The sequence below is a fragment of the Podarcis raffonei genome, chromosome 3, assembly GCF_027172205.1.
Source record: "Podarcis raffonei isolate rPodRaf1 chromosome 3, rPodRaf1.pri, whole genome shotgun sequence".
NCBI lineage: Eukaryota > Metazoa > Chordata > Lepidosauria > Squamata > Lacertidae > Podarcis > Podarcis raffonei.
In genome coordinates, this window is record NC_070604.1 from 7,855,616 (window position 1) to 7,871,909 (window position 16,294).

At 40.2% G+C, this 16,294-nt stretch overlaps 1 protein-coding gene across 3 annotated transcripts in view; it reads right to left on the bottom strand.

The window, feature by feature from the left end:
* PPP3R1 (protein phosphatase 3 regulatory subunit B, alpha) overlaps positions 1 to 16,294 on the bottom strand; it is a 41,859-nt gene that overhangs the window by 6,400 nt on the left and 19,165 nt on the right. For all 3 annotated transcript variants that reach the window (XM_053380468.1, XM_053380469.1, XM_053380470.1), the window contains 2 exons: positions 6,205 to 6,244; positions 2,794 to 2,970 (listed from right to left, as the gene is read on the bottom strand). In XM_053380468.1, the coding sequence (XP_053236443.1) occupies positions 2,794 to 2,970; positions 6,205 to 6,244 (217 nt within the window). The remainder of the gene's footprint in view (positions 1 to 2,793; positions 2,971 to 6,204; positions 6,245 to 16,294) is intronic.

Genomic DNA, 16,294 nt, shown 5'->3' on the forward strand with positions numbered 1-16,294 from the left:
GGAGTGGTACCTATTAATCTACTTGCGCTTCTTGGCATGCTTTCGAACTGCTAGGTTGGCAAGACCTGGGACCGAGCAACAAGAGCTCACCCCCCCATGGGGATTCAAACCGCCGACCTTTTGATCGGCAAGCCCAAGGCTCAGTGGTTTAGACCACAGCGCCACCCATGTCCCTCTGAAAGCCTTAGTTAACACCCCTGCTTTCATTTTGCCTATTGTGAAACATGCTAACGCTTATAATGTTCACAATTGTGCTCTTTTGCACTTCTTGGATTTCTTTTTAAGGTCTGTGTGCACAGGGATAGAAATATCTGCAGGCATGACCAGAACAAAAAAAGTTAGCAAAGGGCAGGGGAAGGACTGAAGGAAATGGCAGAAAAACAGTCTATATATGGTTTCATCAAGCTCTGCCCACTCATGGGGACGGCAGGTGGTGTAAAAGCAAGGAACATCATGACTGAAAGAATGAGAGTGTGTGGATAATTGTGTGCCCATTGTACACTCAAAAATTGGATCTGAATAAGAAGTTTTTGAGGTAACGCCCCCAACTAAAAGCACCCATCGTTTCCAACTCACAGTTAGAGGCTTGATATTATGACAACTAAACGAGGTGGCAATAAAGAATGAAACCAACCAAAGTTGACTGCATTTCCGACGCTATGACTTCTAAGTCCCCCACCTACTCCCTCCAAGGTAAAAAATATTCTACATTTTAACAAGGGAGGCAGACAAGCATATATTTATAGTCACTATAGTTTGGCACCAGTCAAATTCAGTAAAAATATGTAGAAAAACTGCATGTGAGCAGCAGGCCTCTAACTATTAAACATACATAATGTAGTTTTCAAGTGCTAAAGTCATCCTTCTAATTTGTAATATTGTGGATTTTCATTAAAAAGCTGCACACAAATGACACTTTAAATGCAAATCCTAACCTTATCCAAAAGCTTGAAACTATGTCAAGGCTGAATTAAAAGTAGGTGGTGACTTAAAATATACAAATGTAAGTGTCCTGCAATATAAGAACATAACTAAAGGGCTTCCGTAGTTGTGCACATCTTTGATACTTTCTTGGGTAGAAGAATATCTTCAGGCAGAGCAAATCAGTATAGCTGGGTTGTGCTCACTGGAATATCTAGTTGTAGAGTATTAGGAAAGACAAACCCATCTTCAAATGTGAGGCTACTGTTTACCGTACCTGGCATGCTTTCCCTTTAAAACTGAAGGGAGAAAACTTCCTGAACCCCTTGCTTTGTATTGCTTCCATAGTTTTATTTAAACTGTTTGTCTCATTTGGGAATGGTTGTGTGCTCTGTTCTGGATAGCGTTCCTCCTGAAGGATCAAGTTCATTGCTTGAAGGTGCTATTAGATACAGCCCTATCTCAGGAGGCCCAAGTGTCTTGGTAGTGCAAATAAGTGGAATATAAATGCTTAAAATAAAATATACTCCAGGTTATTATTATTTCTCTTCCCTTGTTGGGGGGGGGGATGTATGGATAATATTGTTCAGATGTGCATATGGATGAAAGGATAATCCTATTAAGGCCCCAGATTTCCACATTACCCAGGTACTCTGGGTAATAACTTGAGCCAGTACTAGTATGAAGGAAAGCTGCTCATTCCTAGACCCTGCCCCCTTGGGACCTATGCTGCAAACAGAAAAATTAGAGTTAAGATTTGACAAAGGAAACAAGGGCATTAAATGATGATTACTACAATGAGATTATGAATTGCATATTATCAACTCACAGACCTAAGCCACTATCTGTATACCTGCACGAGATCCAGCCACTGTTTGCGGAAAAAATGTATTATTTCAGTGGAGCAGCTATTTATGTTTTTGAAATTCACATCCTAGTTAAGGTCAGATAATGACCAATTTTTGAATTTAAAATAAGAGCTTCAATGTTCACATTCTAAATTTTGTGTGTCAAACCCTGTAGTGACAAGCAATAACTAGTGAAGATTACTATAGCCAAATATGTGAGCTGAGTTTCTGTCATGTAATATATCCCCCAAATTAGGACTCTATGAAGCCAAAGTAAAGCTCCTTTAAGTAATATTGAATTAATGGGAGAATTAAGAATATGTTTAAAATACCTCCCATTGAAACAGGAAAAAAATTGCTGAACTTTTGCTGGATTATGACTTTCTTCAAACAAGCCTAAGTAAGTGGAAGCCAAAATCAAGTTTTTAAATATGTTCTGGCAGTTAACAGCCTCACATAAGTTGTCAGCATTCACAATCGTATGCATGCCTACTCAGAAGCAAACCCCTCTGGGTTCGAGGGACTACTCATAAGTATGTGATAAAACTGCAGCCTTAGTCACAAGTCAGATCTTAAGGGAAATGATCTTACATAATACCATTATTTAAATTGGTATGTTCCCTATAATGCTAAAGGAAAGACAACTTTCTATGCACTTGGAAAATTAGAGGTCCTTTACCAAACAACTGAGCAGCAACATAAATTTCATAAAACAGTACCCCAAAATGGTGACTATTCCATTTCCTCCTCCTTACTTCATGAACCATTTCCCAAGCAAAGAACCAAATAATCACACATATTCTATGGGATGTACTAATTCAAACAATGCCTGCAATCCTACACACATTTACCTGGGAGTAAGTCTCACTGAACTCAATGGGACTGAAAAAGCAGACATGTATAGGATTGCGCTGGAAAAAACCAAAAAGCCAAGTTTCAGCAGAATGTTCTAACTAGAGTCCAAGTGTGAACACACTGCTTTCACATATTAAATTTAATATATCCAGAGAGAATGGCTTCTTACCTTTGAAGTCTACCTCTCCATTCCCATCTGTATCGAATATATCTATTACTCGTTGTACCAGTGGATTCTGTTGTAACTCAGGCAAAGACATGAACTCTTCCACACTCAGAGAACCAGAATTATCTAAATCAAGCTTTTTAAACCTCTTTCCCAATCGTTTGATCTCATCTGCATCAACTGGGGTGGAAGGAAAGAGAAAAAAGTATATTGTTAGAAACAGTTCACTGTACTATTTTATATGAAGCAATGACTTAATGTAATGCAGTGGTATTTCTTTAAAAGTATATAGTAACTCTACATACTTCTATACAAAAGGGTTAGCTTTAAACATTACCAATTCAAATTGCTTACCTTTTTTCACAGGGCATGCCATGACACATTTAACCTTACAGCTCACTATAAACTACTGTATGCTGACTCAAATGTTCAAAGGGGTGATAATACTAGCTAATTCTAGTCACATGGCTGCTCAACTATATAAACATCCACCCTGCTTTATCATAGACTCGCTCTGTTAAACCGTATATAACATCATCCAGGATCTTCAAAAAGGAGTCAGCTAATAATCATTCAAAAAGAAATTCAATCAATTAAATCTCTTATCAATTTCAATTCCTTGTGTTTAGGTAGAAATAAAAAAGGTGCTATTCAGATACTAGCTTAGATTGCATTGAACTGAATTCACCACAGCTGTCTTTTATGCAGGAGAGAAGAAAATCAAATCTGTTTTCTTGGTTGATGGGATGGGCATGGTTTCATTCCAGGACCTCGTTTCTGCATGAGTACTGAAAAACTTCTAAGTCTGGCTAAAAAATTTCCCTCAAAAGGTGGAACACAATCGATTTTTAAAAGTTTGTTCAAACTACAACTGTTGCAAGAAATCAGCACCTGAAAAGTTGTGGTCACAATGAAAGGCAGAGTAAAACAGTTTAGCTTTACCTGCCATGCATCTAACAGGGAAACAAACCCAAACCTGCCATATAGCAGTTTATAAACAACGATGGCTGCAGAAAATGCTTTATATTTACAGTTTTACTTCTCCTTTGAACAGAATTCAAATGTGTCTGTGAGAAAACAAGGAATTCTCATATTGAAAAAGGTAGTTTGAGAGAGCAATTCTAACTCTCTGGTGTTTGTTTCTGGGGGGGTAAAATGAAGCCCAGGCTCACTAATGATGGGGGAGATGCTTCACCGTCAAAAGGGGTCTGATCTGGGTCCCTCTGCTGCACCTTGGCACCACTCCTCAAAACATCCCCCCCTTTTTACCCAGAATTTTGAATGTGAAGGTGGTGTGGCTCAGCTGTTCCAATCATTCCCTAGATAAGGGTTAAGATTGCTCTGTCTGAATGTGGTCAGAGTACTAATTCTAGCAGAACTTTATTCTGGAATTTTCCCATAAGAGTTACATAACATTTTTAAAAAGATTAAATGTATCATGCAAATAATTAAAAGGGCTGTCAAATGCAGTCAGTCAATTCTGCTGTAATAAAGAAAACCTCATACTGCCTTCAGAAGACACCCAGCTTTAGGTGTCTAAAGTTGAAGTATAATTTGGAGCTAGGAAACCGCCCACCTCTTTGTATATTTATGCTGTTCAAAATTTATGAAATTCATGTGCAGGAGTAACTACTATGATGAAGATAGAACTTATTAATTCTTGTTTCAAATCAAAACATAATAGTGAATTCACTGGTGATTTTATGCAGACCACCATTTGTGAAAAGAAGATAAGCCATGCCTATAGGAATATTGTAGGAATTACTGTGAAAGATGCATTCCTGCACACCATTTCGCTTCTAAACTGCTCAATTTCAATGACTGTGTCAGGATACAGGAAAATAAAGTGATCCCCCTCAGTATGTAGAACTTCTTGAATCAAGGCCAGAAGACTACAAGAAACCAGTGCAGATGCTTGAAACCTAGATAGTGCAACTTTGTGATTATAAATGACAAAAGGCAAGATGTAACCTTTTTTAAAAGGTTTACAATTTAAAAATGGATCTTTGATAAAATGGAAAGTGGGAGAGAACTCAAAGGAGCTGGGCCTGCTGGCTAAAGACTGAAAGGGTACCCAATAAAACTGTTCTGTTCTTTAGTTACATTCTTATGTCATAGAATCATGTCATATTCAAGAAACCCAGAAGGGTGTCTTAGCCTAACAACCGGGGCTGTGTAACCAGTTTGTGCTGTGCATGGGGTAATGGTAGCCTCCGAGATCTAGAGTAAAAGGAAATATTATTCGAAAGCCCAAATTCAGTGTCTCCTAAATGCTGAGCAGTCACAATATAAGAATGTTTGAAAAAGTTGGTGATCCGTTAGTTTGGTGGTTTTGTTAAATATTTCAGCTTGTCTGAGTTTCCTCTAGTCTTTTCCAGCCTTATACCCATGTTTGATTGGGGAAAGAAAGGATGGAAGAAAACCAGCGGTCCCATCCTCTTATTTTAAAAATAATAATTCTTGTCCGTCTTATCTTATTGAGGGCAGTGTCACACATTCCTCCAATTTTGGCCCTATTTTTGAAAGCACAGCTGTTCTCTTGGTGCGTGTAATTCTTTCCTATACTACCAGGCCCTCATTCTATTAGCAGTGGTTAGTTTATTGTCTTGTCTCTCTTTTTTTATTTAGATTTGCAAATATTAGTTTTTCCTGATCACCATCTCAATTCTGGAATCAAGTCAGGATCACCCCAGGGCCAATCCGGATTACCAAATCCATATTGAAATGGGGGGGGGGGGCATGAACTGAACAGCCCTACTAACTAACCCTGTTGTGCGTGTGTTGAAACATACGGTGTCAACATGAGCAGGGGGAGGGTCTTGTCCTTGGGGAGAAAAGTGTGTCTTCGTGTGAGGTGGAAGCCCTGTCTGGCAAGATGATTCTATGTGGAAGGCAGATACATTCACAGGTCTCAGGCTATATAGGAGGCTTCTGAACAGCTAGCATGACACATGATGTACTGGAATAGATGCACATTCTGCACATTAGCATGGGTTTTTAATTGCTGGTTTAGACTCTACCATAAATACGTAAGGGTGCAATTCTATGTTGTGCAAGCGTACTTCCACTTACACAATGGGATTTCATCTCCTTCTCCCCTCACACACACAGCCCCGCTCCCACCACACCACCAAGATCTGTTCAATCCCCTACCCTTTGAAACTGATTGTGAAGTGTGAGGACGTCTTACTGCGCAAGTGGAATTCCATTCTGCTTGTGCACAAACGTTGTTGGATTCAACCCCAAGCATTCACGTGAAGAAGCATACATTATAAGAAAGCAATAACTGAAAACTGCACTAAGACATACTTCATACAATTACGAAATAAGTTATAAAGATGTTACAATTACATTATATAGAGCCTTCAAATCATAGCTTAGTAGAAAAAAGTGTTAACGTAGGTTTGAACTTACAATGTGAGCACATTTCCAGTGGGTAGCTTGCCTCATTTCCCTGAAAAAAAAGGGGGAAACAAAGTTAAAAATGCACCTTTATAGACTGTTTGTGAAGTTAAGTAATAATCTTTTATATAACTATTTTTGTTTCCTGTTTTTATTTCCAAAACCACATACACCAGAAATTTCATTCTAAGTCATTAATAGGTAGTGGTGCCACCTCTGGTTGCTGCCTTGTTGGCACAGACCTGCAACAAGGCCTTTTCAGAGACGATCTCTCCTTCCTGCTAAGCTGTATCCCTCATTATTGACTATTCAGAAACATCCTATTTACTTAAGCATTTGATGCCTGAAAGTTACTGGAAATAGTAACCTTGAAATTGAGGTACATTATTATTTAAATGTTTTTAGATGCTCTAAATGATTATTTTAAAATATTTTAACATGTTTATTTTTTATGTAAAATTGCATTGCTTTAATGTTTTGATGTTTGTCACCATGGGCTGCTTTGGGAGGAAAAGTGGGACAGAAATATAATAAATAATAATTCCTGATATACTGAATTTATTCCCAGGAAAAGCATCAGCAGGTAAGAATAAAATTCCTAATAAAAGAGTAAATAAATTTACATATAAAATATGTAAGAACAGAACAGGTTCAAGTCTAAATACATCTCAAGATTTTCCACGCTATGGAAAAAACACCCTGAAACACTATAAGTACTAGCCAACCAGGTAATACTCAAAGTACACTCACTAAGATCAATGGATTGCAGTAACAAGCCTGTTTATTTCAATGTGTGCATTGTGAGAATGACTTAGATTGATGTTATTGTATTATGACATTTCCAGAGCTGTTTTCAGCAGGAACTCACCAGAACTGAGTTCCAGCACCTCTCAGGTGGGTGCCATTGTCATTATAAGAGAACAGGGGAGGTGTTCATGGTGAGTTCCAGCACCTCTTTTTCTAGAAAAATAAATGCTCAATAACCTTTATTGGACATTTCTACAGTAGCCTTTCAGCTGAGTCAGAGCAGAATGCATAAGAGTTCACGGTAGTCTTGGAACAAAAAAAGAAAAAGACACAAGCTCTTGGCTCCTGAAAAGAATTCTATTTAGGTAATCATTTGATTTAACTGAATCCTCAGATGTGCTCTTTTTCCAGGGCTAAAAAGGTAAAGGTAAAGGACCCCTAGACAGTTAAGCCCAGCCAAGGGCGACTATGGGGCTGTGGCGCTCATCTCCCTTTCATGCCAAAGCAGCCAGCATTTGTCCACAGACAGCTTTCTGGGTTATGTGGCCAGCATGACTAAACCACTTCTGCGGTACAATGCTTGTGGTTCTAAAGGTTCAGATTATCTCTCTCCAGTCTTCCCAGCCCAAATAGGTACCTATCCAAAGAACTGACACTTTGGTGGTGATACATTTTTCCATCAGCTAGCAAGTCTTCGGATACAGAATTCACAACCTAATTCACAGCTCGAATCACTTTATCTACCATAGATCCTCCCAATTACCTCTAAGGTGTGAAGGCAATACCACCTGGGCCTCCAAATCCTATAGCTCTGCTCTTACACTTAAAGGTGTACAAGCAACTTGAAATTGCACAACAAGCTATGCTATTTTATTAAATCTGCACACATCCTCAACATTTCTATGTGGCTGGCAGCCAACATAGCTGCTAATTGCAAAGAACATGGAGGTGGATCAGAAGAAAAACACTGCTTTTTCACAGTACAGTTCCCGAAGCCTAATTATGTGCTGAACCTGGGTATACAATGCTACCATGAGCATGTGCCAGCCTCGTCATCTTTGAGGCTTTTAGCACAGTAACTGGTCAAAGTGAGAGCCTAGTCAGTGATTTGGATCCAAACATACTCTTCCTGCAAATATCAGAGCTCCTTTGATTGGCGGAAGGGTCTCAAGCAGAGGCTCTCACTGGAGGAAGGGTGGTGATTTTCACCTAGCACCCCTTACTCCAGCAATTCCTCCTCCATGCTACTTCCCACAGTATTCCAGAAGGTCCTTTAACCCTTTTCATTGGTCATTCATTCTCTCTCTCTCTCTCTCTCTCTCTCTCTCTCTCTCTCTCTCTCTCACACACACACACACACACACACACACACACACACACACACACAGAGTAACAAACTAGAGTGGTATCTTGGTTCTCAAACTTAAGTTCATTCTGGGAGTCCATTTGACTCCTGAAACTGTTGGCACAGCTTCCGATTGGCTGCAGGAGCTTCCTGCACTCAAGTGGAAGCCGCTTCGGACATTCAGCTTCCAAAAAAACATTCGCAAACCAGAACACTTACTTCTGGGTTTGTGGCATTTGGGAGCCGATTTGTTCGGCAACTAAGCTGTTCGGGAACCAAGGTTTGACTGTATAAAAAATACAACATACCAATAATGGAATAGCCAAAACCAATTAAACACACAGTAACATCTGGAGTAAAATCTCAAAAAACCCCAAATCAAATCTAGTATTAATCCCAAGCACCTGCTTATCACATTGTCACAACAGCGTAGAAGTGTTCATACCCTCTTTTACTCTGTTTAATTTACAAGGATTTGGGTTTGGGGGTTTTTTCACTCACAGAGAAACTGCAAAGGATGGCACCAAGAACATTAAAAGTCACTCAAGGATAAAACACACCTATGTCTACAAACACCATAGCACAACTCGGTTATTCGGGAATAACCAAGTAAGTAAGTACTGAGAGAGAAAAGTACAGACACTATCAAATCTATACAGTTTATAATATACTAGGAGTAAGCCCCAATGGATTTAACATAACTGACTTCTGAGTAGACATGGTTAGGATTATGCTGTATCATGTGTCATTATGGCCAGATCTGCTTTCTCTAGGTGGACACAATTCATGCATCACCCCAAACTGAGCAAATGCAGGTGTGCCTACCATATAGCTGTACATTGCTTAGCTAGAGTGTAGACCAGTGACTATGTTCAAACACTGTGCAGCTTTATTCCAAAAAATCCACATTAGGGAAATATTTTTATAAAGCCAACCAAAGTATCACAAGATAGGGTGCAAGCTTTTGTGTTCTCCGGAACTCTTTATCATGTTAGATTAGGGATTGTGAATTCATTTCAGCCAGCGAACCTCATTGCCTCATGGGCAACCCTGCATGGCCCCATACCAGCAGTGGGTGCAGAAACAGATGTGACTTCTCTCTTTCTACGGTAAGCTATAGTTCAGCAACATAAACTCAGCAGTTCCTACACTACATCTCTCTATTCAGGCAAGGAAAATCCATTACTACAGTTCAAAGACACAGTACAGTCAAGGTAAAGAACCAGACAAGAGAGGCTGGCAGTTTGCATTTGGTCCCCAGGCCTGAGGCTCCACACTTCTGGATGGAATGGTAAACAGAGCAATTGAGGGAAGTGGGGGGGAAGGTGAGGGAAAAATTTTTTAATTGATATGGAAGCCCTAGAATCTGCATCTGGTCACAGTATTAAGATGGAATGGAAAAGGAAGTTACGGACTTCAAATGGGGTTCTTTAGGTGGAATGCATGTATCAGGTTGTAACAAGGTCTTCTGAAAATAAGAAGCATAATAATGTTCAACGCTCCAGGCTGGTAATATAGCAAACTCAGAAAAGTGCACAGCTAATGTCATGTTTTTATTTTTCTTCTTAACGACAGAGGAATCTGGTCAAACTTTTGAGGGAGGATGAAAAAGGAGACTTCAAGCAGTGAAGATTTTCTAACCTGATACTGAAAGGTTAGTATTAAGATCACTGAAAACCAGAGGACAGAAAGAGAGGTCTACAGCTGACGGACACTTAACCTGGGGAGCAGTTGTCTATGACTCACTAACTATTTATAGTCATGGAGAGGAATCAACTTAAGACTTGGCTGTAATGCACAGACCTATCACAGCAGTAGATCTCAGGAATGGAGACATCAGAGTTTAAATCACAGGCCCTTAAAATGTTTGGCCATTTAAAAGTATTTGGTCAAAGTAAAAAGTATTTACTTTCAACACAAAAACTTAAAGTTCCTCTGAGCTATTTTGCCCTATTATCAGAAACAATGAATGCTGAGGCCTACACATCACTAGGCCACTGTTGTCCAAGAGATGTTTGATTGCCATGACACTTCTTAAAAAGTGGAGAGAAAGAGAATGTGGTCCTTTTACTGAGCAAGCACGCGGAGAGAAAAAAGTTACACAGATATTTTAATCTGAAAACTACACAGCAGTCTAACCTATGTGCAATACAAAAATAACAGGCAAAAGAAGTTTAGACAGGATGGCTAATGAACACAATGACCTGCTTGGCCAACCTTTAGTGAAAAGCAATGCTAAGCATATAGAGAAATATCGAACGTACTTTTCATTGATTTGGAGGCTATGTGGTCTACCAAACCATGTTGCTTTGTTGGAATGTGCTGTTACCAACAAGCCATGGAGTAGGAATGAAGCTGTACAAGTCAAATAAGACACCTACGGTCTTCTGCTTCAAAAGAAAAAGTTTCATGTTACCTCAGCATGACCAGACATAAATTAAATGGGATTCAGTTGGTAAGAGAATCACATTTTGTTCCAGAGGCAAGTTATACTTCCACACTCAAGCAAATTAGGACCTGTGTGTAGCAGAGCATCTGCAACAGAAGCAATCTTTTCTTTTTTAAAAAACACTGACCCCGAGGAACCATTCAAAAGCGAACTCACTATTTTCCTATGATTGCTTAAAAGAGAACTGCATAATTACCGTATTTTTCGCACCATAGGACACACTTTCCCCCTCCTAAAAAGCAAGGGAAAATGTGTGTGCGTCCTATGGAGCGAAAGCAGGGGGGAGGCAGGCGGGAAAAGCCCCCAAGAGCTGCACACAAGCTCCGTGCGCTCTTGCGGGCTTATCCACAGGAGGGAGAAGGGACTGACTGGCCGCGTCAGTCCCTTCTCCCACCTCCCAGAAAAGCCAGGAGAAGCCGCGATCTCTTTAAAGGAGTTGCGCGGCTTCTGCCGGTTTTGCGGGAGGTGGGTGAATCCCCCCCACCTCCCAGTAAAGCCAGGAAAGCCCTGCGCAGCGTCTCCCGGCAAGGAGAGGCTGCACGGGGCTATGGATTCTTTACCCCACGCAAACTCTCCCGGGAGGGAGAGGCTGCACGGGGCTAAAGGGGAAGCCAAAACAGCAAACGGGATCTATCCCACTTGCTGCTTTGGCTTGCTCCATAGCTGCGCGCAACCCCTCCGGCAAGGAGAGGCTGCACAGGGCTAAAGGGGAAGCCAAAACAGCAAGCGGGATCCATCCTGCTCGCTGCCTTGGCTTGTGCCATAGCCGCGCGAAACCCCTCCGGCAGGGAGAGGTTGTGCGCAGCCTGTACGCTGCTCTTTGGGGCTGGGGGGGTTTTTCTTGATTTCCCCCCCTAAAAACTGGGTGCACCCTATGGTCCGGTGCGCCCTATGGTGCGAAAAATACAGTATATTGTTCCTACACACACACACACTCTCTCTCTCTCTCTCTCTTACTAGAGGGGAGTATTAGGTTGAAGGTATGAGAGAGATCAATGAACCAACAGAGAAGAATGTGGAAAGGAATGTGGAAAACGTGATGCATGGAAACAGGCAGCTTTGAAAAACAGGTCATAATATATGTGAAATTTTCATTTTTACTATTTTACTGTTTCAATGAAATTAGGAAGAAATGCTCCACCTGCTCAAATTACAGCCAGGGAAGTAGAAGCAGTGGATTAGGCATTAGACTGGACTCTTGGTTTCCTAGAATTGATGGATGAGTTACCATAGTAAAATGACAGTGTCCATCTTAGTGGATATTCTATTGACACATTATCTCAGTCAACATGAATCACTCTCCCTCTGTTCCCACAAGAAGTGCTACAGTAAAATTACACTTTGTCGCTTCTTGGAATTGAAACTTGGCAGACAGAAAGGAAGGTAAGCTATTGCCAAAAACAAAGGAAGGATGTAAGATGATAGTTTTGCCCAACATTTAAGTATTCTTGAATCAAGGAGGAACTTACAAACTTAGTGTGTTTATATGCATTTCACCTTCAAAATAAATTTTAGTTTGTACATCATGTGAACACCATACTTGTCTGCTGATAATAATAACTCTTGTTTATGGGTTATTAGGAAAAAACAACACTACCCTCAGTCCAGACATGCAATCTAGAAATTCCAATTTCTGAAAACGTAAAGCAACAGTCTTTACTGCTTTTGGACATTCAACAGAATTCAGTTACAGACTTCACAGAATGGATATTATATAATGCCTTTCATGGAGACATTCCTTCCATCCACAGAAGACTTTTAAGCTAATGAAGGAATCTCACCGGTGAAGAGGGTTAAGCAACTTTTGCCCATTTCCTCAGCCCGCCCCATCTGAACTTTGCCATTTGTCTCTTTTGCTCTGTGCCTCTAAACCACTTTGAGTTTTTTCTGAAATCTAGCAGCATATAAATTTAATGGCATAAATACTACTTTATTTATTTGTTAAAATAAATACCAAAATGTATCAAATCAGTTCACAACAGTAAAAATAAAACTATACAATAAAAGCATAAAATGCTAAAAAGTTAAAAACAGCAAAGTTAAAAACAAAGATCAGTAACCCATTGTGGGAGATACCTCTTCATTGTCTGCATAGGCCTGGCAGAACAGAAGCTTTCAGCCAGCAATTTAGAGGGAGATTTCCATCTCAACAAAACAAAGCTTTAGGAGGGGTTGAGGATTTAGTGACTGAAAAAGCAAGATCTGGGCTCATGGGGTTGGAAACAAAATGAAAGAAAATGGGGCATCTGTCTTTGGGTGTGGGGTAAGAAGTCGTGGGTCTGGATTCTGCCTGCTTCACCGCCTCACCTGGAAATGGGGTTTGTTTGGGGGAAAGTTCTCTCTGGAGGGAGGGAGGGATGGCAAGGTAGCTGGGGATAGTTCTGAGCTGGCCAGATAGTCTGCAAATAATTTTTCCCAAGAGGAGAGAAAACATCCCTTTTATGAACTTGCTACAATTCTTAAAATGCACATTGTGCCAGACAGTTATGATCAACTCCTAGTCTTAATTTCAATGTCTGTTCTCAGTCTTACAAGAGCTTCTTTTTGTCAAAAGCTCATCCTAAATTATTCCTCCCCACCCCAGAAGCCAGGCATCCCCTTTAAAATCCTGATTTATAAACACTCAATACGATACAATGGTTTGAAGGACTGGGAAACAAGTCGTGAGCTCACACACTCCCTCTTTCCCCATGACTGCCTATTTAAGGCTACCCCTAGTTTGTTGTGGCAGCTAAACACCAAACCATGAGCATCGCTTGCCCTCTCTACCAAAGTGGAAATTTATTTCAGAACTATGGTTTCTGTTGATGGTTTGGAGAACAAAGCAAAGGGTAATCTATAGTTTTGAAACTCAGGTGTCGCAGCAAACTAAACAGAAAAAGAGATGGAAGTTGTGTTTGTTAATGATGTAGAGCAGTGGACGGCAACAGTAGATGCCCAGAGGACTTCCGAGGAGGGAGGGGGAGGAGAGGAGGCTGAGGGAACACTCCACAAGGGAGGGTGTTTGAAAAAGGGTGAGCGCCTGCCAGCTCTGCAAGCAAGGGGTGACCTAACTGGGCTCCTGAGCCCTGCAGGGTGCCGCAGAAAGAATGTAGTTGGTCAAAGGAGCAGTGGACTCAAAAGGTTGAAAACCTCTGATTCAGAGAATAATTTAAATTAAGATATCATGTTTAGGCAAGATCTGAGGTTTAAAAAACTGATAAACTGTATAAAGCCTCCTGGTAAAGATTTTAGATTAAACAATCGCATGTCAGTCCAAATTTAATGGTTATGATTTTCACCAATAAGTTAAAATAAGTGACCTTCTATAAGTGACCTTCAGTACTAAAGGAATTCAAATGAAGATTAATACCTCTTGGACAGAGCATTTAAAAATGTAGACATCAGAGATAATGAACCACGGCAAAGGGGATTGCAGGATTTAGGATTACAGCCAGGATCAGGTCAGGTTAAAGCTGTTACAGCATTCAGCCACTGTTACGCTTCAGCACCAATGATTTTTAGTCTAGTTGTGATTATAGCATGCTTTATTGAACTAGAACAGTTTTTTACTTCTTCCACTTTCCTAAAATAAGTGGCAATGCCAAGATCAACAGGGGTTTTGTGGGAGCTCTAGAGAACAAGCATTCTTGAGGAGGAGGAGGAGGAGGAGAGGGAGACACTATATTCAGTAATCCCACCCTCCCCAGTGTCAGCTCCAGAGCAGGGTGAGTTTTTTTGGGGGGGAGGGGTTAGAGGGGGCACAGGGAGTAATCACCAAAATCATCCCTCCATTCATTCAGTTACTGAGGTTGAGTCTGGATCCCACCCAAGGTAGTTTGAGAATCTTAACAGTAGTGTATGATAAACACAAGAGTAGCTATTTTGTAGTTACTTTTCAAAGCACTTCTTTACAATCCTCTTATGACATAGTGTGTACGTGGCTCATTTTTGTCTAGGATTAGCTCAAACCAACTAGCGGCTATTTTAAAGGAAGCACTGAACCCCTGTTCCTGCCATGTAGTACTTTGGGCCACCTAATGCAACTCCTGCTTTTATTGTCATTCGTTAAGGACAAACTACACTTAATTCAGTGGCTGCTGCCAGGAATTTTGGCTCAGGGAGGGTGGAAGAGACAGAACATAGGATTGTGCTTCTCTCCCTTCTAATTTACTATTGAAAGAGCCTAAGAGCAGGAATCTGTCTTTTTTTGCTTGCACTACTCTGTAAAGCAACACACTGGTAAAGTGAAAGTAAAAGATAACTTACCTGACTAGATTCCAAAATCAGGTTTGGTTTACCCCATATTGAATCACAGGTCTATAGTTGTGGGGTGTTAGAGGAAGTACCGACGATACAAGAATGGAGATTGAAACTAACGGACTATGCGGAACTGGACAGATTGACTGGGAAAATAAGGTATGTTCGAAACCAAAAGTTCATCGAAGATTGGGGAAAGTTTGTAGATTATCTGAAAAATGTATGTGATGTGCAAACAACGCTAGTGGGGTTTCAAGAAGCACTGTAAAAGTTTGAGATGTATTGTCAAAAAAATAGAAAGGGGAGGGAAGACATATGGCAATACAATGAAGGGAATGCGTATTGAAGAGTAAATATGGATGATTACCAGAGAAGCGGAAGGAAGTCAAAAAAGATTAATTTGTTAAAACATAGAGAAAAATGTATAATTGTTTTGGAAAACTAATAAAAATATTTATAAAAATATATATAGTTGTGGGGTTTTTTAACATTTTTTTGTTTTTTACACAAACCAAGTTGAACATTAACAATAAAAATAAATAGCAATAGTAAAGGTACAAAAATACAAAATGAATAACATTTTTCATTGTATTATAATAATTTCTTGTGTATAAGATGCTTACTAATTTTTTTATCCTAACAAATCCTCCAACTTCACCATGTGACTAGCTGAATACCTAGTTAAGCTGATTTCACCTACAACAATGCTCTTCCCCCAAAACATGAGCTTACAGACACCATCTTTTGCACTAAGCAAGATTGATAAATATTCTAATAGCAGGCTCTGGTAACAGAAAATGAAGGCTGCCACAAAGCTGCCACTTACTGCAGCCTTTGGACAAGAAAGTGATTAGGTCAGAAAAGGAAGCCAGAAAGCGTGCATTCAGCATGCTCCTATATTTAAAATGGAGGTGCTTACCTGTGCTTTCTCTCATCACTGGGCGACAAAGGTAAGAGGAACCAATTCATATATTAGCATTAAGAATGTACCCTTTTTGAGTTGAGCCAAGTTCAGTAACATGGGTGAAAACCCTAATATTCAACAAGCTTTTCTTACATGGTTTTCTTTGACCAGACCCACATGGGCAATGCTTCACTTCTCTGATCAACTATGTGTAGCACAGTATGCCTAAAACCACAGCATCAGGATAACAGTGTCCTAGCTCCCCCTGACTGAAAAAGAACTGGAACTCACAACTCCAGTTTTTCTGAAGGTTTTTTTCCCCCAGACCAGATTGGTACATAAGGCAAGTCACAGGTTACAGGAGTCAGTGGGTATAAGAGAGCCAAAAGGCATGGCTAAGCATGAGCTAAGATGTTGA